This window comes from Pempheris klunzingeri, chromosome 18 (assembly GCF_042242105.1).
Source record: "Pempheris klunzingeri isolate RE-2024b chromosome 18, fPemKlu1.hap1, whole genome shotgun sequence".
Classification (NCBI taxonomy): domain Eukaryota; kingdom Metazoa; phylum Chordata; class Actinopteri; order Acropomatiformes; family Pempheridae; genus Pempheris; species Pempheris klunzingeri.
Window position 1 is genome coordinate 14,633,371 of NC_092029.1, and position 27,546 is coordinate 14,660,916.

The 27,546-nt window shown below is 42.0% G+C and overlaps 1 protein-coding gene across 1 annotated transcript; it reads right to left on the reverse strand.

Moving 5' to 3' along the window:
- Positions 1-2,199: 2,199 nt before the first annotated feature.
- On the reverse strand, positions 2,200-11,303 carry dusp10 (dual specificity phosphatase 10). The gene is made up of 4 exons (XM_070849922.1): positions 11,176-11,303; positions 9,229-10,058; positions 5,506-5,874; positions 2,200-4,359 (listed from the first exon to the last, which is right to left on the reverse strand). Exons 2-4 carry the CDS (start codon positions 10,010-10,012, stop codon positions 4,094-4,096), a joined length of 1,419 nt encoding a protein of 472 aa, XP_070706023.1. The 5' UTR covers positions 10,013-10,058; positions 11,176-11,303; the 3' UTR covers positions 2,200-4,093.
- Positions 11,304-27,546: the final 16,243 nt, after the last annotated feature.

The following is a 27,546-nucleotide window of genomic DNA, read 5'->3' on the forward strand; positions in this document are numbered from 1 at the left end:
ATGTGCGCTGTGACAGTTAACCAAACCAGTAAAGTGGTGGCAATAAAACCAGAACGATGAACTGAAAGTGGCTGCGTAAGTCTGAGGGGTGGAGCTGCAGAGTCAGGTGATAATTCTGTGCATTTGTCACCACAAACAATCACTTTCATATTGCACATACTCATTAGATACATTGGTAACATAACAATACTGATTATAGCAGCTTTAAACATGTTGTGTGTTTTATTTGTCACCATGTGAAAGAAACCGAGAAACAAATTACAAACTTATTTCTACTTTATTCTCTCAGTGGCAAATTCAATTAGTTGGGAAGAGACCGTGAGAAAATAAACCTCCGGGATGCCAAACCAAACTTGAAGCCTCCCTGTTTATTTCAAATCTCACAAGTAGGGATTACAAAATTACAGTGCTTCAATTGCAACAGTTCAAGGAGTAGTAGGAGAAGAGTGGGAGAGATGACAGACCAGTTGAGGAATTTTGAGCCAAGTCATGCAAAAAGGTGTGGGAGAAGGCCTCCGTTATAATAGCACCCTTTGTGGAAAAAAATAAATCCATCTGTCCGTAGGTCAGTGCAAAAATAGTAATGAATATATGCATACAAAGAAAATAGATATATATTTATATACTGTATATACTTGACCGTTGACTACAGACACAAAGAGAGATACAGAGACTTGTAGAGCGAAGCCCACTTCCACCGAAGCCTCTGAGCCCACAGCAGAGACTCTTAAACAAGTCTAGTCGTCAAAGAGTGCATATGACAGCTTCATATTGTTCTAATACAGAACCTTGTTTCCAAATAAAAGGGAGCAGACCCAGATGTCTCTTGGAGCTGTCGATCAGGCTATGACCTCTACAGAAAGAGCAGTGTGGGAAAAGACATACAGCACCATAATGACTGCGAGTGTCCCTCACAGACCAGGAGCACACAGCATGCTTCGTTTTCCAACCAGAGAGTAATGTACAGTACGACGGTTACATTGTTCAGTCAAATAGATCATTACATACAAAAGCCATGTGCCGCTGCGGTTGTAGAAACCAGCAGATGGGACGAAAAGGTACATTATTCTTATATAACATTGGCTCAGATGGTAAGCAACCTCTTTTTTGCAATATAAATGCACAAGCTACAAACGTGTGGTAAATGATTATTATATACCTTTTTATCATATTCAAATATATTGTGGAGCACCAGGAGACACCAACGACAACAGCAACAAAAATACAGGTGAGGCAACACATCGCCACACAAACGTTTGTTGTTTTTTTTTTTCAACTTCTTTGTCACACTTTAAAAAACTCACTTCAGTCAGAGGCTGAGGCTGCGAACTGTTATTCATGCTCGAAAATCTTGGCAGAGACTTCACGTGGTAGGTGGGTAAAGACTCTACCTGTTACGGTTTCATTTGCATAGCATGAATTTTCACATGAGGGATTTTCGAAGCTTATTGTTGTGAATGTTGGTGTCGTAACGCCTTTCTGAGTGCACTGTGTGTTTGTACGCGCTATATGCTGTGAAAACTCCTCGCACACGCCTTCATCTCTCTGACTGGGACATGCGGTCATTTTCCGACCTTTTCAGTTCAGGTGAACTTTTGAAGCTACAGTGGTTCACAGAGGGTGTATTGCAAAATGAATATCGGTTTTTGGTGCTCTGACAATGATATATCGGTAGCCCTGTGCTTCATTTTATGCCTTGATTTTCATGCAAACAATGGAGAGCCACGGAGAAGCCAGAGAAACATGTGAACGTGAACAGAAAACAGACCATAATGTGTGAGGGAGCTGCCTCAAGTCAGCTTGGTGAAAACTATAAAATATTATATGAAGACGTTGATATTTTGGTCTAAACTTAATGCATAAAGCTCAGTTGAAGGACTACATGCTCTTTTTATATGTGTTGGACTCTTTGAAAGCCCTTGGGTTTATCAAAACAAAACCAATTATATCAAAGATGAGTTGAAGTGCTCACTTTTTATGTAGTCATGCACACAGTGATCTGAACAGGACGAGGTCATTTATACTGTGTGCTGAGGGTTAAACTGGTGGTTGAAAAGTTGAGTTGAGTGCACCTTAAAAACGCATGCATCCCACCTGGAAGTTTCCCTTTCTATTATTCCCATTAAAACTGTCAGCAGATGAGACAGTCGAATGTGTAAAAACTGACACGGCAGAAATGCAAAATTAAGATGCAAAAATCCGCATTATGGATCAGAATGAATTTGTGAAGAAGCAGCACCAGGAAGTTGGGTATTTTTGCAGCCTTTCTTTTCATATCAAGTTAAAGGTGAGTATTTTCAGACGCAGGAAGATGAGGGTAAACTGTGTGTGCGCATATACTCTTTACAGTACTGTTTAGAATTTATAATTCACGGTGGTGTTCTCCTTCAAATGCCACCACGAGATCAGAGTTACATAAGGAGCATTTTTACCTCAAGGCTTTTTAGCATCTTTGAATGCAATTTCCTAAAAATCTGCATATGAATCAGGAGGAGCAGAAGTAATCTTTGTAAAAGTTGAATGTGTATGTCACACAGAGACCAGGGGGGAGCTTTTGTCTGGGAGTTAAAATTCGTCCTCGGTGTGTTGTTCTGCATTCGTCTGCACGTCATGGTGTACCATGCGCGGGCCCAGTGGTGACACATGAATTAAGGCATTGATAGAGGCACTAGAACAGCACGTGACAGCAGCGCTTGCCTATGCGAGGCAGAAGAGCTCACTTAACTGTAGCTTAGAGTCAGCGACGGGGACTTGCAAAAGATTAAACAAGGGTCACACTGCTCTACTGTACCACCCTGTACCACACCACACTGGGACCCACGGGAGGAAGTGAATGTTTGTTTGAAGCCTTAACTCTGCTACCTCACAATGGACTAAATCATAGCTGAAAATTTAGGGCACTGACACAAACACATGTAGCTACATCGGGACACAGCAGGTTACATTAGAACAGAGCTGGCTCATGGATGAAAGGGAGCAAAAAGAACAGAGGAGACAACAGAAGCAGGCAGTGAATTTCCTCCGTTCTGTTACATTAAACATCACCAGTAGCCCTGTTTTACAATATTCACTGATTATTTCAAAGTGTTCTTTCCTCTGCCAGCAGCCATGCATAAAAAAAAAGCTCTTATGGCTGTCTGGAAATATATATATTGCTAAAAATATATGCATATGTGATGCAGGAATGGCAAAATGAAGATACAGAAGCAAAACGCACAAAATATGAATTTGTGGTTGTGTGTATTTTGGAAAATACACAGATTAGCAGACTAACATAAACCCACAAGCTGCACTCAAAAAGAAAACCCCATTTTTTCTGTCTCTTGTACACATCTGCGCCAAATATTACAGCATAACTGTATGCACCATAAACAGAAACGCATAGAACTGAACAACAGTAATTACATTAACATCAAAATGGCATTTCAGCAAAGAGCTGGAAATGTTTCGTAATCATTACCGATATATACACATAAGATCAAGGTCTCAGTTGCATTCCACTCTGAAATTATTGCACAGTAAGCCACTGTGGGCTTGTCATGGTCACCCCGATAAACCCCTGTATAAAAATAGAACAACAACATTAACACACCAAACATGTCTTCATCTTTTTTTTTTTTTTTTTTTTTTGACAGGCACTGCCGTGGCCAACCCCGCTTTAGTCTGCAAACAGAAACTGTGTGCCACAGTGTGAGCTTTAACAGTTTCTCTCCTCAGTAATTGCCCCTAAGCACATAGAGTATCTTTTCCCTCATGTTTGCTCCTCTGCGGTCACAAATGGAAAGCTTCCCACTGACCGCTTCCCCTCTCTACCTCTCCATCTCTGTCGCTCTAACTCGTCCTCTCCTCCGGGACTTCGGCCAGGTCAAAACAGTAGGGATTTTTGGCATTTCTCGTCACCACTGACCCAGAGCTTTGGCACTCCAGAGAGTCCAAGATGAGCATGAGGAGATTCAAGAAGAAAACAGCGGCTCTCTCTCTCTCTCTCTCTCACACACAAACACACTCCAACGCAGCTCGTGGTGCAGCCGGTCTCTCGCTTGGAGGACAGTGAGAGTGAGTACAAGTGTGAGCGTCGAGTCGGAGGGCTCGTTTAGACGACCGTTTCCACACCAATCAGCTTTGGTGTGAGGATTCGTGGCGTTATTCCGTTGTTGAGGTCCTCCTCGAACTCCAACAGCTGGCCCATGAAGTTGAGGTTCGGGGAGATGATGGGCCTCCTGGTTTTGACAAACTTGTAGGCGTCTGTCATGGTCATCCAGGTGTGCTTCATCAGGTAGGCGATCACGATGGTGGCTGAACGGGAAACGCCTGCCTGGCAGTGGATCAACAGGCCCATACCTGCTTGATGTGCTTCCTCTGCGAAGAGGAACATGGAAACTTCATTAGAGCACAATATAGTAAACGCTTTGTTCCCACGGGGGAAGCACAGTCATCACACATGATAAGACATTAAAACTCCCATTAATGACCAGGCATTTGTCTAGGCCTGGTTATGAAACCCTTTTTTGGCAGCAAGTGAAATGTGTCTGTGGTATGGAGTACTGGAAAAGATTAGAAAAGCATTAGAAGTGAAAGCTGAATATAGCTGGTATTAAATGCCTGCTCAGATTCACAGAACTTATTCAGTGATCACATATTTCTTAAAGGATAACTCTGATATTTTTGAACCTGGGCCATATTTTTATTGGCCCAGTAGCTCAATAGACAATAGATGTGACTTAACCATTCCAGGTAATTGTACCAGATCATCATTTTTGCCACTGACACTGATTGTTATTCTAGGTGTCTGACAATATTACAGAAAGGACCCTACAGAGACACACCTGTAAGATCCTTTTTGTCTAACCATAAACAGCCGTTATATCGCTTAGTTCAAAGCCACCAGACTCCACTGACAAAGACAGTGATTTGTCTCGGCTGCCAGCTGAGGTGACCTACTGGGCCAATTCCATAAGGTTTTGTACCATCCAGACATTCTAAACACAAAATATGTCAAAATAGGGCCCAGGTTTAAAAACACCACATTTATCCTTCCATTAAAACAAGAATTTAACCGAAGGGTATTTTATCTGAGCAATGAGCTTTTTCTAAATACAATACAATCCGAAATCGGCAAAATTAGCATAGATGCTGGTGATTACATTCATCTTTTAAGAACTATAGTTCCTTTTGTAGAATATAAAATCTGTTTAGATTCCTTAAAGAAAGGAATGGAGAAATAATATGTGGCCTATTAAACCATTTAAAACAATACCCTTCCCTACATAATCAATATCTTTCATTTTCCTGCTTCTTTCTATTTAGTATCAAGTTGACTAGATGAAATGTTTTGATTGTGGAAAGAAACATATGCAAACTCCAAACTAACATTCAAACCTTCATTTAAAAAAACTTGTATTGACACTAATGCCAATCAAAGCATTCTCTGCTACACATTTGGAGGCAGCCACTGTGTTAGCTTGCACTTCTTCTGCTGCTCAAGCAAGTTGAGAGTTCTCATACCGATGAATTCAAACGCCTCCTCGAAGTACTGGCGCAGGTTCTGCTTGTTGCTGTCTGTGGCGGGCAGGCGCTTGTAGATGAAGAGGCCCGTGTCGTAGTGGTAGAGCGGCAGGTGGGTGGTCACATTGAGGATGTAGCCGATGTTGAAGCGCTGCAGCAGGTTGATGTCCTGAGCGTCGTGCTCGTTCCCCAGGTAGAGGAAGGGCAGGATCGGTGTCAGCTCTGCGTTCTCTATGTCTGGGGTGGAGGGCAGAGAGTGAGGTAGCGCCCCCGTCAGGCCAGCAGTCGCACCGGTGTCCAAGCCCTCGTGAAGGTGCAGCGAGTGCTCGCACAGGTTCTCGTGGCTTTGCCTGAAGCTGCTAAGGCCTCCTGTGAACACAAACAGAACAATTGTGACATAAGTGCTATGCATAAGTGCTAACAGGAGGTCTAATAAATAATCTCTTTTAAAAAATGAATAAAACTGCCCAACAACATTTTCTTTTTTCCCCTTGTTGGTCTTCTTCGATAGAGCATGTAGCTAACACTGCCAAGGTTAAGGGTTCAATTCCCACTGTAGCCCTCCCTGCTAAAAATACATGCCCTCATGCTTCTGTCCGCCACATGGCACACGTTACAGCTGAGTAGGACAAGCACACTTTGTATACACATCTGATAAAAAGCATCAACAGCTTGCTTTAAAGAGCATTGAGAAAACTCAAATTCCCAGACGGCACTGATACATTTGGTCAGAATTTTAATGTCCCCATTTGGACACTAAAGTAATATGAAGCGGTTGTCAGTGTTTCCATTTGCAGCGAGTGAACGCGTTCAAGAAGGCCAGAAATGGCCAAAAATAGCAACTACGACAGTTTCCACCGGCTGAACTACACAAGAAATCCCCTTTGTTAATCTGCAGGTAAATAAATGTACTAAATGTTTAATATACTTCACACTGGACATCTGCACTTCCCCAAATAACTGGTTCACACCTGTTGCGAGTGATGCCATCGGCCAAAGTTCCCCTTCAGCACAAGGGGTTGTGGGGAGGGGTGGAAAGTGTCACACACACATACACACACACACGCACACACGCACACAAAGTATCACTTCATGTATTGTTCACATTGCAAGAGCTGACATCATGCCATGTGAAGTCATCGCACAACTTCCCCATGGTGACCGGGCAGGTGGGGATCTCCTGTCAACTGTCCGACTGTGTTTTCACCATTAAACAGCCCAACTGTTAACCATGAACAGAGACATTAACCTGATGCTAGCACAGCCCTTGCTGTGGTGGGTTGTAATAGTGATAATTACCCTACAGCAAATAAAATCTAGTCTATACAGGTGCTCTGACAACACAGTCAAACAAGACTTTGGGGGGAATTTCTACTATTTTTGATATTTTCTAACATTTCTTAAGACAGAGCGAGGTCACTTTACAGACATTTAAAGAAGCTCATTGGTGTTAAACATGCACACGTTTTCATAAAACCCTATCTGTCATAAAATACAATATCTTTACAGCTTTACAATTTAGTTCAGAATGCCACAGGTTACGTTAAAAGACCAAAATGTCTGACAGCCTTTATGGCTAATTAGAGAGAATCTTGCCTTAATCTAAGGCAGGATTCATAGATTTTTTTCAGCCCTTACAGGCAGCAGAAGAAGCTGTAAATATCTATACATTTACCATACATTTACAATACATTTATCTATTATCACCGTAGAAGACACAACATTGAAGTCCAAAATTCTCTCTCTTCTAGCTCTGTTTTGGTCTCAACCAACTGCTGAGGGCAATATGAGGCTCTTACAGCTGCTAAATGCCCCACCAGTAGGGCACTAACTTTGTCTGTTGTTTGGTGCTGAGCAGGGAGTGTATAATGCATCAATCAGGGCTTTTCCACACCAAATGAGGTTGATGACATCAGTAAAACTCAACCGAAACAATAAATGTGCACAAGCAATAAAAGTTAATATCTGCCTATTTATATCTGGAAGCCAATATCTTTTGGTCGGCATCAACCAACAGTAAAATGGCTAAGCTACCCGCACAGTGATCTGTGAAAACCACTTCTTATTTTGGCTCAAACTGAACTAAAGTCTTTCTTTTCGGGTCAAACTCAGCTGATAAATAACACGCTTCATAGTAAACTGAGAGCAGAACAGAATCTCCAGAAGCAGCACATTGCTGCGAGATGAAATCTGTCGAGCGTGACCGCCTGTCATTATCTCTAAACTAAACTCAAAGAGAAAAACACGAAAACTGTGTCTATCACTTTCATAAGCCACAGGCTCAGTTCCTCCTTAGAAATGACCACATCTGCCTCGCAAGGCCTCTCGCAGCACAGACCTGCTGTTTCCAGCGCTTACTCTAAACCTTCTGACATTACTGACATGTTGTTTATGGCGATTCTGACGGATTAAATGTAACCTATTTCTGCTCTTGGCTGCAGCGGGGCAGGGACAAAAGGTTGTGTGTTTCCAGTGGAGCGAACTATCACGCAAAAGTTGTTTTACAAGAAATCATGACTAAGACATACTAGTAGCAGAGCAAATAATGGAGCATGAGTGAATTATTCAGCAGCATTCCTACGAGAATGTTCCACATATGTCACTGTTGCTACAGCTTGGACTAATCACCCCCTTCCTACTTCCATTAGTCAGAAAAAACTCATTTATTAATCAATAAATCAACACTCTATTTCGAAAGAAATAAAAAGTGTATGAGAAGTGTTAATTGGATGGAACCAAGACCCTTCCAGCATTATACATTTTGTGTTTTGGGCAGGTTTTGTTCACATTTTGGTAAAAATATCAACCATTTAAGCACATATCCAAAGTAACTGCTGGAATATAGTCTGTAATCAAACACGTCAGCGAGGACACATGGGAGATGCCAGCCATTCGTGGCATGAAACGAGGACTTGTAATGTAGATAAAAGGTCGGTCAGAGAGGACAGCTTGCATTTTGTAAGAATTTAACCAGGGGAAGAAAGAGAAAGGCAACAGTCTGCCTGTTCATCCCACTGTGGCGAGCTTCAGGCAGACGCGATGAGAGACTGGAGAGGAGCCTCGTCCATCAAAGTGCACCAGGGGAGCAGAAGAGAAGAGAAGAGAAGAGAAGAGATCAAGGTGCTGTGATCTTACGGCTAGACGGTGACTCAGAGGCGTTCAGAAAACACTGGGAGCCCAGCCCCCAACATGACACGCTGCTCCAGCTTCAAACATACACACACACACACACCAAAGATAGAAAACATGGCAGCAACCCAGAGACTGCTATCTCAATATGCCGCCTTATTTACCAACAGCTGCTTCTCACTCCCTGCAAAAACGCTTAATGTGTGTCATATAGAAAGCTGGTGAGGAGTGTGTGCTTATGTTTATGTACGAGGTTGATGATAAAGAGGCTTGATCACACATGCAAAAGCTGCTGGGACTGTAACTCCTTCAGTTACAAAGCTCACAGGATGATCAAACTACAGCCAGTGCGTTTACAGACGACATCAGCTGAGCAGAACAATAAAGGTGAAAGTTTAACAGGCTTTAAACACACACACAACGACACATTATTATGCTGCCATGCTCATTGTTTTCATATGTCTGAACTGATTTACTTCCAAAAAGTCAAGAGTCAAACTTAAGCCCATAAAATCTTGGTTTTTATCCCCTGTTTGTGCTGGAAAGCTTTAGTTCCTTCTTCCCCAAGCCTTGACAAACCCACTTAGGTGTTACCTTTGAGGATGATGGGGTCCTTGCCCTCCCTCCTCAGTGACTCCAGGACCACGTGCAGTGGCTGGGAGAATGTCAGCCTGTTGGGGTCCATGGTGCTCTCATCGTAAACCACAATCTCTTTGGAGAAGATGCCCTTATAAGAGTCCTTGCCCTCGCGGCAGGAAATGAGGTCCAGCACAGTGATCTTGCCCTGCTGCAGCCGCCGCCGGCTGATCTTGTCGGAGCAGTTGATGTGCACGGCCCCCCGGATGTGGCTCTTGTTGTACTCCATGAAGGGCCGGCAGTCGATGATGACTGGGACAGGCCCTACAGGATGTCCCATGGGGCAGCAGGTCATCCTTTTGGCCAGCTCATTTGGGTGGATGAGCCTCACAGCTGGCAGGGCCTTCGTCGTGCCCGGGGTGAGACCGGGGCCGCTTAATGCTTCATGGTTGCTAACCATAGGGGTGGGGGGCCCAGCATAGCTGAGGTTGGGGCTGCTGGCGCTCACCTGGCTGTGGCTGAGGCTCTGGCTGTCCTTCTCATAGGTAGTCACAGAGCAGCAGCTGGCACTGCTGCATCCACACGACAATGAGCGCGTGGAGCCCTTGGATGAGGGCATATACGTTACAAGACTGGCCGTCGCCCGGATCTTCACCACGGTGGTGCTGATGACTGTCTTGTTGGTGCTGCTGGTGGCGATGGAATCCAGGTAGCTGGTGTCCAGGCGCAGTTGGAGTTCCTGAGGTCGGATCGGCCTTGGCAGCGCCACCACAATTCTGTCGTCAAGAGGAGATGGAGGCATGGGGAGGCCGAGGGCTGGACGTTTACTGAGAAGTCAACAAGCCGCTCTGTGGGGACAGAGAGACGCAAAAACATGAGGCGAGCGAGAAAAATCTTTGCAAAAACCAGTTTAGTTCAATGAATCCTGGATCCACTGATTCAGATCAAGGCTGTGAATGAAAGAACAGAGAGCACAAAGGCAGACCTGCTGTCTGTTTGATCAACGTGCAAACTAGAAAACGGCTGCTGAAGCCAAATATTAGTAGTGTCAACACCTGCAGGGTAACACCCAACTTGGTGGGAAAATGTAGGCGTGTCAGACTGGCCACTAATAATAAACAGTGAAATCATCACAGAGTCTTGTGTAACTGAATCACTTTGTAATTAATATCAGCCATCATACATGTGCCTGTGTGTGTGTGATGCTGAATTTTTAAACCCAGCTGTGGTCTGTCTGATGCCAAGCTTTTATAACAAGGAAGAAAAAAAGAGAGAAAAAGATAAAATACTGCATCAACGCTACGCCGCAGTTTGGTCTCTCCCCTAAATGGAAAGTCGGGGTACAAAAAAAAAAAAAAAAAAAAAAAGAGGGGAGGCATTTCCTTTTGATCAGCAGCCTGAGCATTTTAAAAGCATGTCATCCTGGCATATTATGTAAAGACACCCGCCGAGCAGCGCCTGTCCCGGCCATTGCCATCCTTTAAGCACGGTGCAGCTTCAGCAAAAGCAGAAATCATTCATGGCCAAATTCATTGAGGAAACCGGCATGAGAACGTGCCGAGAATGTGATATGGCTCTCAGGACGAGACGAACTGATCAGATGAGCTGAACACTGGAGGAAATTCAGTTTCATACCGCCACATCAAAATAAATAAATAAATCTATCAAATAAAAAGCAAAAAAAAAAAAAAAACGCGATGGGTGTATTTTAAACGTCGGGGATGTAACTTTGTCGCAACAGTGGGATATAATAAAGAGAAGGGCTGCGATAAAAACACTTAATTCGTGCGATTAAAGGAACAATCAGCGACAATAACCCACCGATCAGCCCAAGATGGTTTTACAGCAATTCAATATTCCTCTTCATTAATTATAGAATGGCGTGAAATCTCTATGACTGTGCATTTCAACAACAACTTGTGCCTCGGAGCCTGAATGCCAAACTTGTCTTATATTGCTGCTTACCGGTGTGTGTCGCGGTGCGCTGTAGACGGATTTATTGTGTCCGCTCGCTGACTGCGCTGCCTCCATTCAGTCCGTCCCAGTGTTGTGGAGCGGCAACATTTTTTAGTACTTTTACCCCGCTCCCCACAAATAATATTGAAGGAAGTCTGCCAGCCTACAGAAGTTGCGCAGCGGGATTGACGCGTGCGGGAGCCAATGCGCGACTTCATTAATATTAAACGTGGAGCTGTTTTGTACAGTGAGGTCCGGCCCCGCGGTGGGAGGGACTTGGCCCCGCTCGTCTGCCTCTGTGGCTGGAGGTGGAGGGGGGGGGAGGAGGGGGGAGGAGGAGGGGGGGGGGGAGAAGGGGAGCAGTCGCTTGAGCCGCCTTCAGTCCCAAGTACGAGCAGGGATGATGTCACTGGCAGCCAATCAAAAGCCTCTCCGGGAGGCTCGAGGAAGGAGACGCGGTGCGTTCGCGTGCTGCTCGTAAACTGTTAACTGTTAAGTGAAGTGAAGTGGACGCGGCGCTGCAGCGGCAGAGGCAAGGAGAGTGGAAGTCAATGCAGGCTGGTAAATAATGTTGTGGTCGTTGTGCGTGGTTTTAATTATGCACAGTGGAAACTAATTTTCAGAATTACAACACACACATTGGTAGAAAAAGTGAAGCCGTGCAGGGACTCCAGGCGCCTCAGTGCGGACAGTTTTTGGAGTTATTGGTCATTGGAGATGAGCAATAATACAGTTGAATAAGCAAAAATATGAATTTACATAAACTTATCATTGTCAATGCAGGTGAGTCTTTAACAGCATAGATCACATGATATGAGTTCACCACCATGCTGACACACTAGGCTTTTTTCAGTTTCAGTGCTGCTTTAAATAATGGATTTAATACTGGCCGAATTCCATTTAGCTGCTTCAGTTTTAGGGTCCTGGTATTGTGCATGCTGGCCCACTGTCACTGTGACATTAACAGAGCAGACATTAATGTTACTAGTAACACCTGTGCTTCTCTTGCTATAACAAGTCAGATGAAATGGACCTGTTGTTCCTTGGTCAGTGGGCTAACCTTCCACCAAATCCCATTTATATCTGTCATGTTTTAGAGACATCCTGCCGGGTAACAGATGAAGAAACAGGCAAACAACCGGGACCAAAAACTGGGGGCTCATTGAAAGAACGATAAAAGTTCTACAATGAGTCTACAAAGATGTGTGTCTTTATACTGAGATACATGCATGTCCTTTATAATTTCATCCCCCGTGCTTATTTTTCCTCTCTCATCTTTCTGGTCCGCTTTTTCCAAATTATTCACTCGAAGGCCTGCGGAGTTCGAGAGACGATATCTGGAGCTTTATGAACAAACAAATCACTTCTACATTTTCATATTCCTCCAGCTGCCTTCTTGTCCTCACACTGTTGTTTTTGTGTTTCTAGTCGTCCTCGAGGTTACAGTTTCCACTTCAGCTACTTATGAGCAATGCACACATGTGAAGCAAGGATACACAATATATGGATACACATTATATGGAGCACATTATATGGAGCACATTTCCATTTTTTTAATAATGTGTCTGCACAGTTACACACTCAAACGTTCGTATTTCCCACAGCACTTGAAGGCAGTATTACCCAAACCTGTAAGACAAAACCAAGGAGCTCACCTGGTAATACCAGTTCTGGTTATTATTCCCAATAAAAACCAGATGCAGATGTTTCCTCGTTCAAAATATAAACTGATTGAAGCTTTGGAGAAGCAGATACTGGCAAATGGATCAAACTCTAACCTGCTGCAACTGGAATGTAATGAAAGAATAAGAACATAATAATGAAGATAGTGTCTCGTCTTGTGTAAGACAACAACAGTGACGTGTGTGTGAGATAGCGAGTTAACATTATTGGTGGTAATAAGTGTGTGTCTTTGGCAGGAGTGCTGTTAAGCAAGTGCCAAGTTGGCTGACTGCACAGTCCCATATGACAGGACCCATGTTGCGGTGAAAGGGTCTCGCTGGCTTCAAACCCCAAATATAATCTGAGCTCTCTATTTATCCTCATTGGCAACCTGAAACAATGTGGGGCATGTAGTATTGCTTCTATTATTAGCCCTCTGTATGGTTATATATAAATGGACACAGCTGATCAAAGCCTGTTCAGATTGGAGTCCCAGCTACTCCTGTTTCACTTGTGATAAAGGGTAAGTGAACAAGCACCCCAGGCCTTCAGAGGACACTCAACAAATACTGTTCTCGTTTTTCATCTGATATTTAATGTAGTGGCCGAATTATTTAAAATTTCACTGCTCATTCATGTAAAATCCATAAAAATCCATCATATTCATCAGATAAATTAGAAGGATTAAGTGTTCATTTATGCAGAGGCGAAAAGTAAGTTATATGAACATATCTTAACTTTATACTTCCACTCCATCACATCTCAGAGAGAAGAACTGCGCTTTTTACTCCGCTACAGTCATCTGATAGCTGAAGTTACTAGCTAATGCAACACATTAGTAAAGAGTCGGTCCAAATAAGTAAATAATACTAATCTATTATATAAAATAAGCATTAACTTGAGAAAGAATTTGAAAGTAGGATTTGTAATGGAGCATTTTTAGATTGCTGTATTGGTGCTTTATCTGTACTTATGATCATATGAGTACATACCACCCACACTAAATCAACCATTTTAAAAAACCCACTGGATTATCTGAAAAAAATGCATCAGCATAAAGCTGAAAACAATTAATAGTATTGGAGATGCATGGCCACAGAGGAGTAATGACATGTAGGCTATAGAGAGCTGTGAACATTTATATCTGTAACTATAGCAACTATAATTGAAATTAGAATAACGGGAAGTATAAAAACACACACACAGAACAATAATACTTCACTTATAGTTTGTCATAGTCCATAAGAAATAAGCAGAAGCTTGGAACAACTTTTAAAAGATCTGTTGGATATTCAAACACAGGATTCGGCATGACCCAACCTGTTATGTAAATTGAACCAGTTGTGCCTGTATGGCTGGTTTCATAAGGCTGACTGTTTGTCAAACCGACACCATAAAACCCTCTCCAACTGGTGTCAGACGTTTCAGATCGACACCTACAATGGGGCTGCTTCGTAGAAGACAAGAGGGATCACCAAGAAGCAAGTCTGCACCATCAAAGCTGTGAAAGTGATTCGATAAGACATCTGTGTTTTGATCAAAAGATTGTGGTCATCATGATGACGTGTTCATGATAAAGATCAGGAACACTGAGGCAGAGTTCAGATGCTAACAGGTTATATGGAAGACATGGCGGTTCCTGGAAGCGCTCAGTGCTAATTCAGGCCTGGATGAGAAATTTCTGAACCACAACAGCCCAACATCAACCCCATCTTCTAGAAATTATGTTTCTAATCAGTTTTCCTAAAAATGTTTGCGTGATACTTATAGTTTGGTGGAGATGGGGGGGGGGGGGGGGGGGGGGGGGGACAAAAGCACAGGACTGTGACACTGGAGTTCACATCTTGTGATGTGAGGTTTAGGCAACAAAAGCACTTCAGTTAATGTAAGGGATCGATCAGAGTTTTGGTTAAATGTCAGCTAACTAAGCACATTCTGTCTTGTGCTGCAAGTTCAATTCTCTCAAAATTTAGACAACATTTTTCTCCTTAACCAGGTGCTTTGAGAACTGAAGCATAACCACAGAAAAGTTCATGGTGCCATAGTTGCTACAAGTGGAAAGTGTGTTGCAAGAGTTGGATGTCGCTGGAAAAACAAATGAAGCTCTTTACTCTATATGTTCATAAACAAGAATAATGCAGCCCTGCCAGCGGCTCTGTGAGCACACACTCCACAAGGCAAACAAGGGTTTGGACTAATTCAAATTCGGACCTGATGTTGACACTAGAGGTAAAGTCAGGACCATCAGAGTCGTCAGGATTCATCCTCCAGGGACCATGAAAGTTATTGATTGATTGTATTATATGAGCATTGGAGCATTTTGAATCTTGAATTTTGGTTATAAAGTACTGGACCAACAGACTGACGTTGCCATTGTCAGAGCCATGGCTAAAAGTGTAATTCAGTGTGAATTGTGTTCTTCTCAAAGCATATTTTCTGTCAGGGTTGACTATAAAGTGAACAGCATTAAAACTTATGGCTAAATATGAGCTTCTTGAAATTGTGTTATTAAGTCACTTATGCGATATGTCCACCTTTTAAATATCATTGAAGTAGCACATTTGTCCTGTAATTTACCTTCAGACTTTGTACAAAGAGTTGGAAATAAACAAAATTTGTTTTTGTATCAGTGCTGCTCAGTCAGTGCTGTATTTGTGCTGTTTGCTTCAACCATCTGTGTTTTTACATTTACAGGAGGATTCTGCCAGTTCTCTCTCAATGCCGTCGTTGTAGGAAACAGGTGGATGTTGAAATGTTCGCTGCTGGTGAGAGTTTTTACAGATGTTAAAAAGCTTTTTATTATTTCATTTTGAGCCTTCAACGGGATGACAAACCTTGTTTTACGAACATTTTCTCCTTTTCGCGAGATCTCGAACTGGATCGAGCCAACCGCCTTCCTTTATAAATGTCAGCCCATGGAAAACATGACAGCGTGCGGCTTTGTGTATCTGTTTCGAGCTCACACACATGATATGAGATAATGTCAAACTTTGATGTAAAACACAGTCAAGTGGCTTGCCTTTCTCAGTTGCTCGGCATGGAAAACATGACTGATCGTGGTGCGGTATTCGCTGGCCCAGATGAAAGACTCAAACCACTTCCTGTGTTCAGCGAGGTGCAGACTCAGTGTCACATTTAGAGCAGCACAGGAAGATCTCGACCTTATGTAACCTTGGAAACCGGTTGTCATACATACATTCATTTAGCAAAGACCCAGGAGGCTGTTTGAATTACAAATTAGCCCATTTACTAATTGCTGTTTTTAGTCTTTAATATGCAAAAGACTGCCCCCTCGCTCCCAGTATTTCTTCCCATCTGGCCATTAACTTAATTTCTTTATCAGTGCTGAAGATTTGAGAAATGGAGAAATGTTGCTACTGAAGGATTTCTAAGAGCGAATGGCACAGATGGGCCTACTGCAGACTCAACAGCTTGAAAAGCAACATGTCCAACGATGGCGGGGAGGGACGCTGCCAAAGACTCAACAGCCTGTCGACCTATGCCCCTTTACTTTCTGAATATTTATCAGCTTCTCAGTCCGTCAGGCTGAAACACAACACAGCACACAGCTTCAAACGTGTCTAACCTCTTGAAACTTCATGGGCTGATTATCTCTCTCTCCATCATTTTAAATCTACTTCATTAGCTTCATTAGGCAATTTAATTGAGTGAGCAAGACCTGACACAGCTTTCCAAAATAACATTCTGTTCATCGTTAATACTCGGGCTGTGTGACTATCATTGTACAAACTGTCTGAGCTTTGAGAGCCCAAAAAGGAAAAAAAGAAAAAACCTGTCAGCCCAGTCTGTCGATGCATTATGGTGCCTCCCTCAGAAATACTGTCACACCATGACTGCATGTCTTTGTTTATTTTTTGATATATTGGATGGAAAGCGAATTTCCTGTATAAACTTTTGTAAGGACTGACAGCATGTGACAAACAGAGTTTAACGTGACAAAACTCCCAAAAATACAAACTAATATCAAATGAATTGATAAGATTGGTGACGGAATTCAACATTGGAACTGACAAACACATCTTAGATTATACCTCTACACAGAAGTCATTATTATAAGCATTACACCAACATACTGTATGGAAATAGAATTAAAATGTGTCAGAAGTCCAAAAATAATAACTTGTAAATCTTTGTTTTAACAAAAGAGAACTTATTTTTCTGTTGTGTTACATGTTTTTGGACACTGGACTGGAGAGTACTACAATCTAACAGCGAAATGACATTTACTCAGAATTACACATCAGATCAAAGCCTGACAAAACATTTGAAACCTTTATTTAACAAGGAAAAGCTCATTTCAAGAGTGTCCTGGCTAAGTTAGTTATCAAATTAGCAACAGTGAGTTACAGTTCCAGTTGACATTTCAGCTTCTTTCACTGATTATACTTTGACATTTCAAACCTTTCAACAACGAAAAAAATCCCTCCCCACTTCTCCTAACCACAACTTCCACTGTCTAAACACAATTTACTCCAACTGCTTTCAGTGTTTCCACTCCACCTGACGCCTCAACTTCAACATCCTCTTTTAGTTTGTGCGCACACACTGATTCTTTTCAGTTGAACTAATGACTCCATTCAGTGCCTGAACTTCAACTGAATCTTCGACTCCTTTGAGCACTTTCACCCCAAATGATGCTCCGTCTTCACTCAGCACTCACACCTAAATTGACACTTCAACTTCTTTCAGCACTGCCATTTCAACTTCATTTAGTAACTGTGTGTGTCTCCTGCCAGTTCAACTGCAACTTCAGCCGTGTCTGTATCACAAATGCTTCGACTGTGAATGTTCAGCAGCAAGCTCAGATGGTTTATCCACTTTAGATTTTTTTAGTTTCATTTAACATATTTAACATTTAGTTAGCAAGGAAGGCCTAATTGAGATTATAAATCTCAAAAGTTTTTTCAATAGTGTGCTGGGCTAGATAGACAGCAATAAGCAGATGTCACAAAACATACAACCAAATCAGAATTTTAACAGAAATGTGATCTTATCTTTGACTCTTTTAGAGTTTACACTTGGACTAACACTTCAAACCCTTTCAGGTTTCATGGTTTCAACTTTGAACAACCACAACAAAGAAAACGGCTTGACCTTATAACTTTAACAACCAACTGTTCGTACTCAATACACTCAACTGCTTTCAGTGTTGACACTTCAACTAACATCTACTTATGGTCCGTCATTTCTTTCGGGTCTATCACTTTAAAGCTGCATTTTACAGCTCACGCTTCGACTAACATTTCAAAGCCTCTAACAACTCAACTGACACTTCAAGTCCTTTCAGGGCTGCCATTTTAACAGCCGTTTTAACCTCTCCCACCGTTTGTCTTTCGACCGCTACTTCAACTGTGACCTCAACTGTTTCAGTATTTCAACCATTTCAAATGTTTCCCCTGCTTACTCAACTCACCCTCCAACTGACATTTCCACTGTTTTCATTTTGTTTTCTTTAACTGACATTTCAGCTCTTTCCAAGCAAACATTTCAGTTGACACTTCCAACTCTTTCAGGCCTCAGGTCTTCGCCTCCTCTGACTTGCACGACGGTTGTAAAATCAAGAATAACAGTTCTAAGACATATGATGAAATTATGTGGAAGATTGTGTCTTATAAACAAGCAAAATTTTACTTTAACAACTTTAAACAAACCAAAAACTGATAGATAATAAAGACCAAACATCAATGTATTGCTATATCAATATGTTAGGAGGGATACATTACTATAGGCTATATATTTATAACACATTTCATACATCAGCTATATATATACCCACCTCCCCCAAAACCATCAGTCCTACCTGAAGGCTGAAAACTACTGAAATTAGTTTTGTAAGCAGCGAAAATTTAAAAAAAGAATCTTCTACTCAACATCTATTAAAAGGACAAATGTCTCCTTTAAATGTTGCCTGTGCGAGGAGGCCAGCAGCCGTGACAGATTACCGGTAGAGATATGGTTTACCCCTAACAATAACAGCTACATCAGTGAACTCATAACAACCCTATTTTCTCTGAGTTGGACTAGTCTGCTCAGTATTATTCATTCAAGTTGGCATGTCCCTTCGCCTGAGGAGGGGTGAATCATCCTCACGGTCACTTAGCAACAACCAAATATTGTTTAGTTAACGATCAAAAAATTTAAACATTCACTCTCGCTTGCCGGCGTATACACTCACGCTTACAGTGCATAGAGTCAGGGATGAAGCATCACTAATCTTGATGTACCGTGGTGCTTGATGTGCACTTAAGGTGGCTGTGTGTGCACTTGCAATTTTGGTTTACCTCATGCTTTGATGAAATCTGAGATAATGATCTCAAGAATAGCAAATACTGTCATTCTCCCTGCAGTGGGAGCCCAATTTAATTCTGACCTTATCCCAGAATGGAAGCATATCACACACATGGATGGATTTACACGACTGAGGGTATTAGATGATGTCCCCTGATATTTATACCCATCGCCAACAGTGAGTGTCTGTTTAGTAAATGTTTGTGTCTTCTTAGAGGTTATAAACCTAAACTTCTCAGCCGTGACCCTCGAGTGGAGCAACTTATCAGAAATACTTGCCGTCCTCAACCTCTGAAACAAACACGGGGATAACGCAGTATAAATAACAATGAGTCTCTCTGCACCCGCTGCTAATCACATCTAAATAGCAACTGTTTCTAGGACAGGGGGTCACCTGCTGCATGGCTGGTGTGGGAGCCAGGGCTCTTTAGCTCTGCATGGCCGTCCCACAGGGAGCTGAGGTTTGGCCTCTGTTGGCAGCTGTTCTGGACTATAACTGCAATAATAATACTGTAAATTAATGAGAGACAAGTCAGGAATTGCAGGACCCCGAGCTGAAACACTATCTCGCAGTCATCTGGTTTTGTTTAAATGTGAAAGTGGAAGATTTTTCTATTGAAGTGTGAGTTTCTATAGTAAGTGTTCTTCTCTTTGTCTCCTCAGTTGATGATACTGCTCGTGCTAACTCCTCAGTTTCCCTACATTATTCTGCACAAGCTGAGGCAGCTGTCAGAAATGTAAAACGCTCCACTTCCTATTTGACAGAGGATGGTTTTGCAAGGATAAACTTAGCAGACACCAGGTGGATAGAATAACACATGTAAAAACGTCCGTGAATGGGCTAGTGATTAACAGATGTGCTCGGTTATCCAGTGAATAATAAAAAAATATTCATCTTTATTTCTTCTAATTGGACACAAAAACTTGAGGTTTTGGAGTACTTATTGAGACTTTAAAACATTTTACAATATGAAGTTTCTAAACTTGAACTAAAATCAATCTGCAGTTTCAGTTATAATGGCTTAAATTATTATCTTGGGCAAAAATATTTAGTTTGCTGTTGCTATTTGGCGAACAGACACAAAGATCCCCTTATCCATCATCGCCTGTTGTCACATGGGCATACTTGGGTCACGTGATGCCATCTCTATGACAACTGAGCACACTCCATCAACCGGTGAAGACTGTGAGATGTGGTTGAATTTGGGGGAAAAAATGAATTCAGGTTATGTTTTTCCAGAGTCGATAATGAACTTTTACAATCAGTTATTGTTATTATTTGTATCACTTCTGAATGGGAACAATGGAAAACCTTAAACAGACCATAATTGAAAGGGGACGATGCCATGTGTGTCCACAACATCTGCTTTTTATGAGCTGAGAAAAACATCTGTTTTCAGCTGTGTGACAGTGCTTTTTTTCACATAATCCAATGGGGGACTTTTTACTTGTCTCAATCCCTTGAGGAACACTTAATTCTTCAATTCTTTTCACCAAATTCATAGATATGTGGTTTCAGCTGAATGGGGATGACGTGATGATCACGTCACTGCAATCTAAAACACTGATGCCCACATTTTAAAAACCTGCAAATTCTTCACCATTCTTCTTACTGAAAACAAGAAAGGTGATATTCACCATATTTTTGTTCTGTTCTGTTATCTGCAGCCAACATCAGTAGCCACTTACTATTGTACTCTATTAAAAAGGAAGTCCTCCTGAGAGCACATCACATGACCCAACAGTCTTTGTTCTCAGACTTTCTCTCCCTTTATCTGCGTCTCCTTGGAAAACTAATGATGTCCTTTCATGCTCCTCTCCTCCTTGCTCACAGACTGACAAAGTGGAAGCCTACAATGCAGGAAAGCTGATGAGTATGCAAATGACTGAAGACAGGGAGAGAGAGAGAGGAAAGGAGAGAAATGAAAGCCTGGAGGCAGTAGTGGAGAGTGATATGTGTCATTTGGTGATGTCATGCATCCAAGCGTCCAGGGTGACAGCGGCGGTGGTAACGGCCTGAGTCAGAGGATGACATCAACGCCACAAGCTATCAGACAGGTTGTGAAAGGGCTTAGTCCCACACTCCCATTGTTCTCTGGTTAATGCTGTTATTCAGCCTGCCACCGGCCTTACCATTTGTTAATCTGACCTAACACACAGTTAAACACAGGACAAAGACACACAAACAGCAAATTTAAAGGCCAGCGTAGAGAAAGGCCAGCGGCGAAATGTCACCCTGTAATACACCATCACAGCTTTTTGAATACAAAAGAAAAAGCACAATGTTTCGAGTGAGATCAGGCAATGAAAATCTACAGGCAGACAGATTCAACAGAGGTGACAAAGCTTGAATTGATTTGCTCAGTGTTTAGATTCTATATCATTCAGACTAATGTTGAATTTGAACTGTATGAAAACATTTAGAGTCATTAGGAGGATAAAGCTGATGATTCTCTATATTGGTCTTATGGCAACAAATCCCATGAAAAGAGGGAAAATGCAAGTGCTTGTTCATGAAACTCCTTCCAGTACTCGTTGAGCTTTTTCAATTTATCAAATCAAATCACTTTTATTTCTAAAGCACATTTTAAAACAACAGGAGCTGACCCAAAGTGCTTTCCAGTTGAGGCAGATGGGTTAGCATCTAGCAGCCTCAGTACAGATATACATGATTAAAGGAAACAAGACATAAAGGCAATAATGTGTAATGTAATAATACATAGAAGACTAAAATGGAAAACAGCAGGAGCCAGTGAGATGATAAAATCAAAGTCCAAGTAATAAAAGAAGAGATGGTAAGGGTAGTTTAATAGAACCAGAAACCATGGGTCAGCGTCAGAGAGAACCAAAGGAAAGAGCCATGAGGTGGACCTTTAGATTTGATATGAAATGGTCAATGGTGGAACAGGGCTCAATGTGGGAAGGGAGGTTATTTCAGAGCGTGGGAGCTTTGGACCAAAGTGGTGGACCAACAGACCAACACAGCCATCCCCAGAGCCGCGCTGCTGCCATGACTAAAAATATGGGTCCAAATATCCAAATACATGGATGACAAAGACCTGATCAGCTTTGATTCATTATTCTCACAGTCTGCTTACAGTGTGTTAAAAGCTTTTTCACTAATGCATTTAATAACCCCTCACCCTTTCTGTATTACATTTTTAATTGATGTCAAAGTGACATAATATTGAAAAGTTTTACCACATCATCTCCACTAGCAGCCAGACATACGGGGGGGGGGGGGGGGTGAGAGAGGGAGTGCTAACTGAGAGAAGGATGAGTAAAGGCGGAAATGTAGAGGCAGACAGACAGACAGACTGAAAGACAGTCTGTGCTCTCCAGCTCCCACATTGACTCAAAATGCGCCAGGCTTTGCCCCCCCACAATGGAGCCACGGTTTCACTGACAAACAAGGCTTCTTTGGGTCAGGTCGAGTTCTTTGTTTGTTCACCGCTCACTGTACTAACACAGAATTACAGATAAGTAGACACAACATGAGTCGCTGTGGTAGTTAACAGGTTGGTTTCAGGGAAAACCATTTCAAAGAATCATTCAACCTACCTGGTATTATACCTGTAGAGCTGCAGAGAGTGTGAAACATGCCTCATTTGCAGACTGCAGGCTTGATATGTGAGAGTGTGGGTGGATGATATCACCTTGATGATATCACCCCTAAAGTGGTATAAATATCCATTATGCTTTCTTTATATGTGAAAATCTAAAATTACATGTTTATCGAAAACTAAAGCCATTATCCTCCTCTGTGCAGCCTTAACACTCAGTAGGACCAGAGAAAGGTATCAATTAAACTATTACATCATGTGAATCCACACAAAAGTGGCCCGCATGTTGAATAAAAAGCAAATTAGGTCTTTCAGAGGCTCTGTTCATGCTCTTCAACTCAACACTTGAAATAAAAATCTCTTAAGGCTCAAAGAAAGGCGTCACATCAAATGCAAGAGTGCCCCCTGCAGGAAAGGGTTATAATAACTCAATCAAATAAGATCTACTTCATTTATTATGGAACAGAAAAAGTAAAATATGAACAGAAAAAATAGAGAAACCATTTGAATAAATACATAAATCAAAGATAATCAAGATTGATCGCAGTATAAGAATAAATCAGGACAAAGAAGCATCAACAAAATATATTTTAAAAAGACTATTAAACCTGCAATAATTTATTTCTGGTCACCTGATGAGTGTATGGTCAATATTTATTCTCCTTTTAGCTAAGTTTTAGATTTCACTAAGTTTTAGATTCCACCCAGTTGCTGAAAGCTTCGCTATGTTCACCATCGGAGGTCAGCTGCACGCTGCTGCCAAAAGTTAGTTGATGAGAGCGGTGACAGTGAACCAAAGCGATAAAGCTGCGGGCCAGAAAACCAAAGCAATGAACTGATATTCGCTAAAATAAAAGTTTTCTGTGGGTTCATCAATATGAGTGAGCCCTTCTACATTAAACATTACTCATGTGATCCATTGTTGATATTAAAAAAAGAGATGAAAGCAGCTTTAATATGAGACTGTTTCATGACCCTGGGAGTCAGCAGAAGCTCAGCTGCAGGAATGTCACTCGCCTTTGTTAAAATATTCACTTTTAGATGCAATATTTCTTTCCAAGTCGGACCACCCAAAACACTGTCAAAAAAACAGCCTCCAAAGTTCCATCTGTACATTGTGTCACGGCTGTCTTGCTTGTCTTAATAATTGATGCCTGCCTTGAATTCTGTGGTGCCTCTTTCTTCAAATTTCAGATCATTCAAGGTTTGTTTTTTTGTTTTTTTCCCCCCCAACTTCCCCCACGCGTGCTCCACTTGGCTGGCCTCCACAGAGCTTGAAGGAGAGTCACAACATTTGGATTGCCACTTATCACACTCAGGCACGCAAGAAATTAAACCTCCATAGCCTCAGGTGAATGCTCTGTTGGTCAGCGCACTTTGCATTTTAGAGTCATTACATAGCAGTTCTGCACTGCTTGCCTTCTGCACAGAGGAAGGGGGGGGGGGGGGTGACTGTGTGCATGAGCAATATTTCAGGAACAAGCCCTGAGGAATTACCCTGTTTCAGTGATTGTCCAGTCCCCGGTGAAGATATGAGACCCCAAGTAAATATATGTAGAGGGCTGAGCTTTTTATCCCAGGGCCAAGATATTATTCCACGCCGGATAAGTGGAGCAATCTTAGAAGTCAAGAGGATCAGTTTGTGTTCACCGGCCTGATCTTTTCTCACAGTCGGCGCACAGCAGAGAAAGCTCCTGGTCTTGGCACATACAGAGCTGAGCACCGTCTCCACAGAAATCAGCTCACAGTCTTTATTCTCCTAATACATTATTGAAAGCTATTTTTGCAGCTGCACTCCAAGAACAAAGGTATTGCAGTTGTCACTTTCAACTTCACAGACAGAATGGGGAGGATATTTTGGGAATCTATTGTGTGTGTGCGTGTTGTTGCTTTTTTTCCTCTCCCTGAAGTTCCCCAATACTTGACTCCCCTCAAGCAATTTTTTGCCTAGCATCTGCCAGTATCATGTGTCGAAAGCCAAAAGCCTTTTGTTATCATAGTGTTCAAATGGGCCGTCGTGTGTTTGGAACACACCTGTAATACGCCGGCCATTTTGCACCAAGAGACTTAAAGCTGACTTCTGAGTCAGTTGGATTTTTAGTTGTTTTTTTTTTCCAGTTTGATCCTCAGTTGCATTTTGAAGATGACTTCAGCCTCATGTTTTCCTGCTTTATCTCTGCTTGTAGCATGCAGCACTGGCAAACACATCAGTATGTTAAGTCCAAATTGCATGGCTGAATTATCACACTCCCACCCCCCCAAACACACACACACACACACACACACTCTCAAACTATACAAGACTTCAAATGTCTTGCAGAGTTACCGAGATGTTACACTGTGACTGTGCAAGTCTGGATTTTAGGTTACAAATCCTCAGAGCCCTGCAGACCAACCAAGCGAGACCTTGAGTCACCAATTGCAGTGTGTGTGTGTGTCTGTGTGTGTTTTTGTGCGCTGGGAGAAGTGGGAGTGAGACCATAAGAGAGGGGAAAACTCAATTAATGTCGGCCCAAACACAACAAAGCTACATCCAGCACCTTTCTACATAAAATTAAAACATGTCTCCCTACACGATTTGTTAGATTAAGTCTTCAACCTGCGCGGATGATTAATTACACAACAATTGTTATGCCTGTCAGTTCACAGTGGGGTTAAGCTGAAGATGCCAGTAAATTTCTCCCGGAGCTTGAGGAGGTTTAAAGGGCCTGTTAGAGTCGTCAGATGAGTCCACAGAGGATGGATGTTTTCTTTTTTTTTTTAACCGATAGATTTTACAGTACAGTATGTCCCAACAACCTTGGGGTGCATTCCCAGATGAACATACATCATTGTTCTTCCTATCTGAATGAACTTTGACCAAGCTGGTGGAACTGGTGGCACCAAAAGAGCTGGTGGCTGGGTGCATTGTGTTTATATGATGCTAAACTGTCTGTATTTGACCTCGAGCGATACCAATAACAATATCTGAAAGCAGCCTGTTAACTACCACACTGACTCATGTTGTGCCTCCTTATCTTATTTGCTTTCTTGCTGAGAGTTAGATGAGAGGATTGACACCAGTGGTGGGGTATCGAGTGTTTTTCCAAAAACGTGTTTTGACTATTCCTTTAAGAATGGAGCATTGACATGCTTTATCTCGTTTGTTTAATCAGCACACAAATAGAAATGTAAAACAACTATTTGCTGTTTTAGGAGATAACTACTAGACTTCTCAGCTCCCTCTTGGAAGGAAAATGCCAAAAACATCAAACTATACCTTTAAAAAAAACATATATTGGCCAACATGAGCATAAACAAGACCTTTATTTTCTCAACTTAGATTTGGTGGTAGATTTCCTCTGGTGGGAAAACTGATTAACACGGTTTCTCTTTCTTTTTCTGCACTGCTTCTCATTTATTGGCCAATGAGTACCGTATACAGCAGTTCTGATATCAGATATCTGTCATGAGGTCAAATGGGCCGATAACATGAGCCAAGCCAACATTTGATCAGCCAGTTTCTAGTCTGAATATTTGCGTTATTAACACACTGGACAACACACCACTTTGTCTCCTTGGATACACTCAAATTAAGCACTGTGTGTATCTTTTAATCCACAAATATCCACAGAAATGGGTGAACTAAAGGTCTCAGTGTGTGTTTGGGATTATGGTGATTTATAGTTACAGGATTTTCTGTGCAGGATTTTCTGAACTAAATAGACAATCCTGTCTGGTTACTCTTTCCACAAATTAAAGTTAGTAAGCAAGTTAGTAAGTTTTTCAGAAAATATACTTCCTGTTGATTTATATCAATGGATCACGATATAAAATGACTTTTAGGATTTTATACCTATTGCCCTTTTCTAACTCCATGTCATGACCAAGCACACGTGGAAACTGCAAGGAACAAAGCTGCAAATTCCTAGTGTCTTATTTAGAGCGAGGACACCGTGCCCCAGACTCCTGCTGCTGCCTCAGGAGGCAACAATAAGCTGGTGGCTACATTCGGGACATTTTATGCTGTGTTTGTTTGACTGCTACCGTCAGGGGGAGATTAAAACCCAAATAAACCAGGTGTTTTTGTTGACAGATTTGGCGAGAAAAGATGACAAGTATCAAACTGTTCAAACTTAAAATCTCTCGTGATCCGGTGAGTAACATGAAATTGTAACTGCCTAAGAAGCTCCTTCGTGGAGTGAGCTTAGAGGAGAGTCTCCGCTCCTGGACAAAAGAATTAGCTGAAAACTGTCAAGGTGCCCTTGAGGAAGGAACTAGCCGCTCCGTGATGAGGAAACTGTGCAATGACTGCCTCAACTGTGAGCATCTGTGTTGGTGATTAAAAAAAATTCAAAGACCTGAAAAAAAAAAAAATAACAGCTTTAAAAAGGTCACAGCCAGGACACAATCCAAAGCAGTGACCAGCTCATGACTCGATGCTCTTCGCTGCTCCCAGAGTTTTGAATTTTCAAAAGACATGTGTTGTGTATTCCCAGATCCCTTCTGCAGCTGCTCCTGTGGTCGGGCAAGTGCTTTGGGCTTTGGTTTATGTAATGACTGCAAAGCAACACACACACACACACACACACACACGCGCGCACACACACAGTACGGCTGACTGAGTTGCTGCATGGCCAACATTGTGGCAAGCCGAAACAGAATAATTACAAACACTTTCACTTATTAAACTGGCATGCTGCTGGATGCAGGATTTCACTTCATGGTTTGCTCCAAAGGAGAGTGAGTGGAGCATCTGAAGGCCCGGATCTCGTCATGCCATTAGAAACATTCTTAGGGCAAAAATCCCTCTTTTCTACAGGAAATGAATGGACTGCATCCAGATATAAATGAATCTTTACTACAA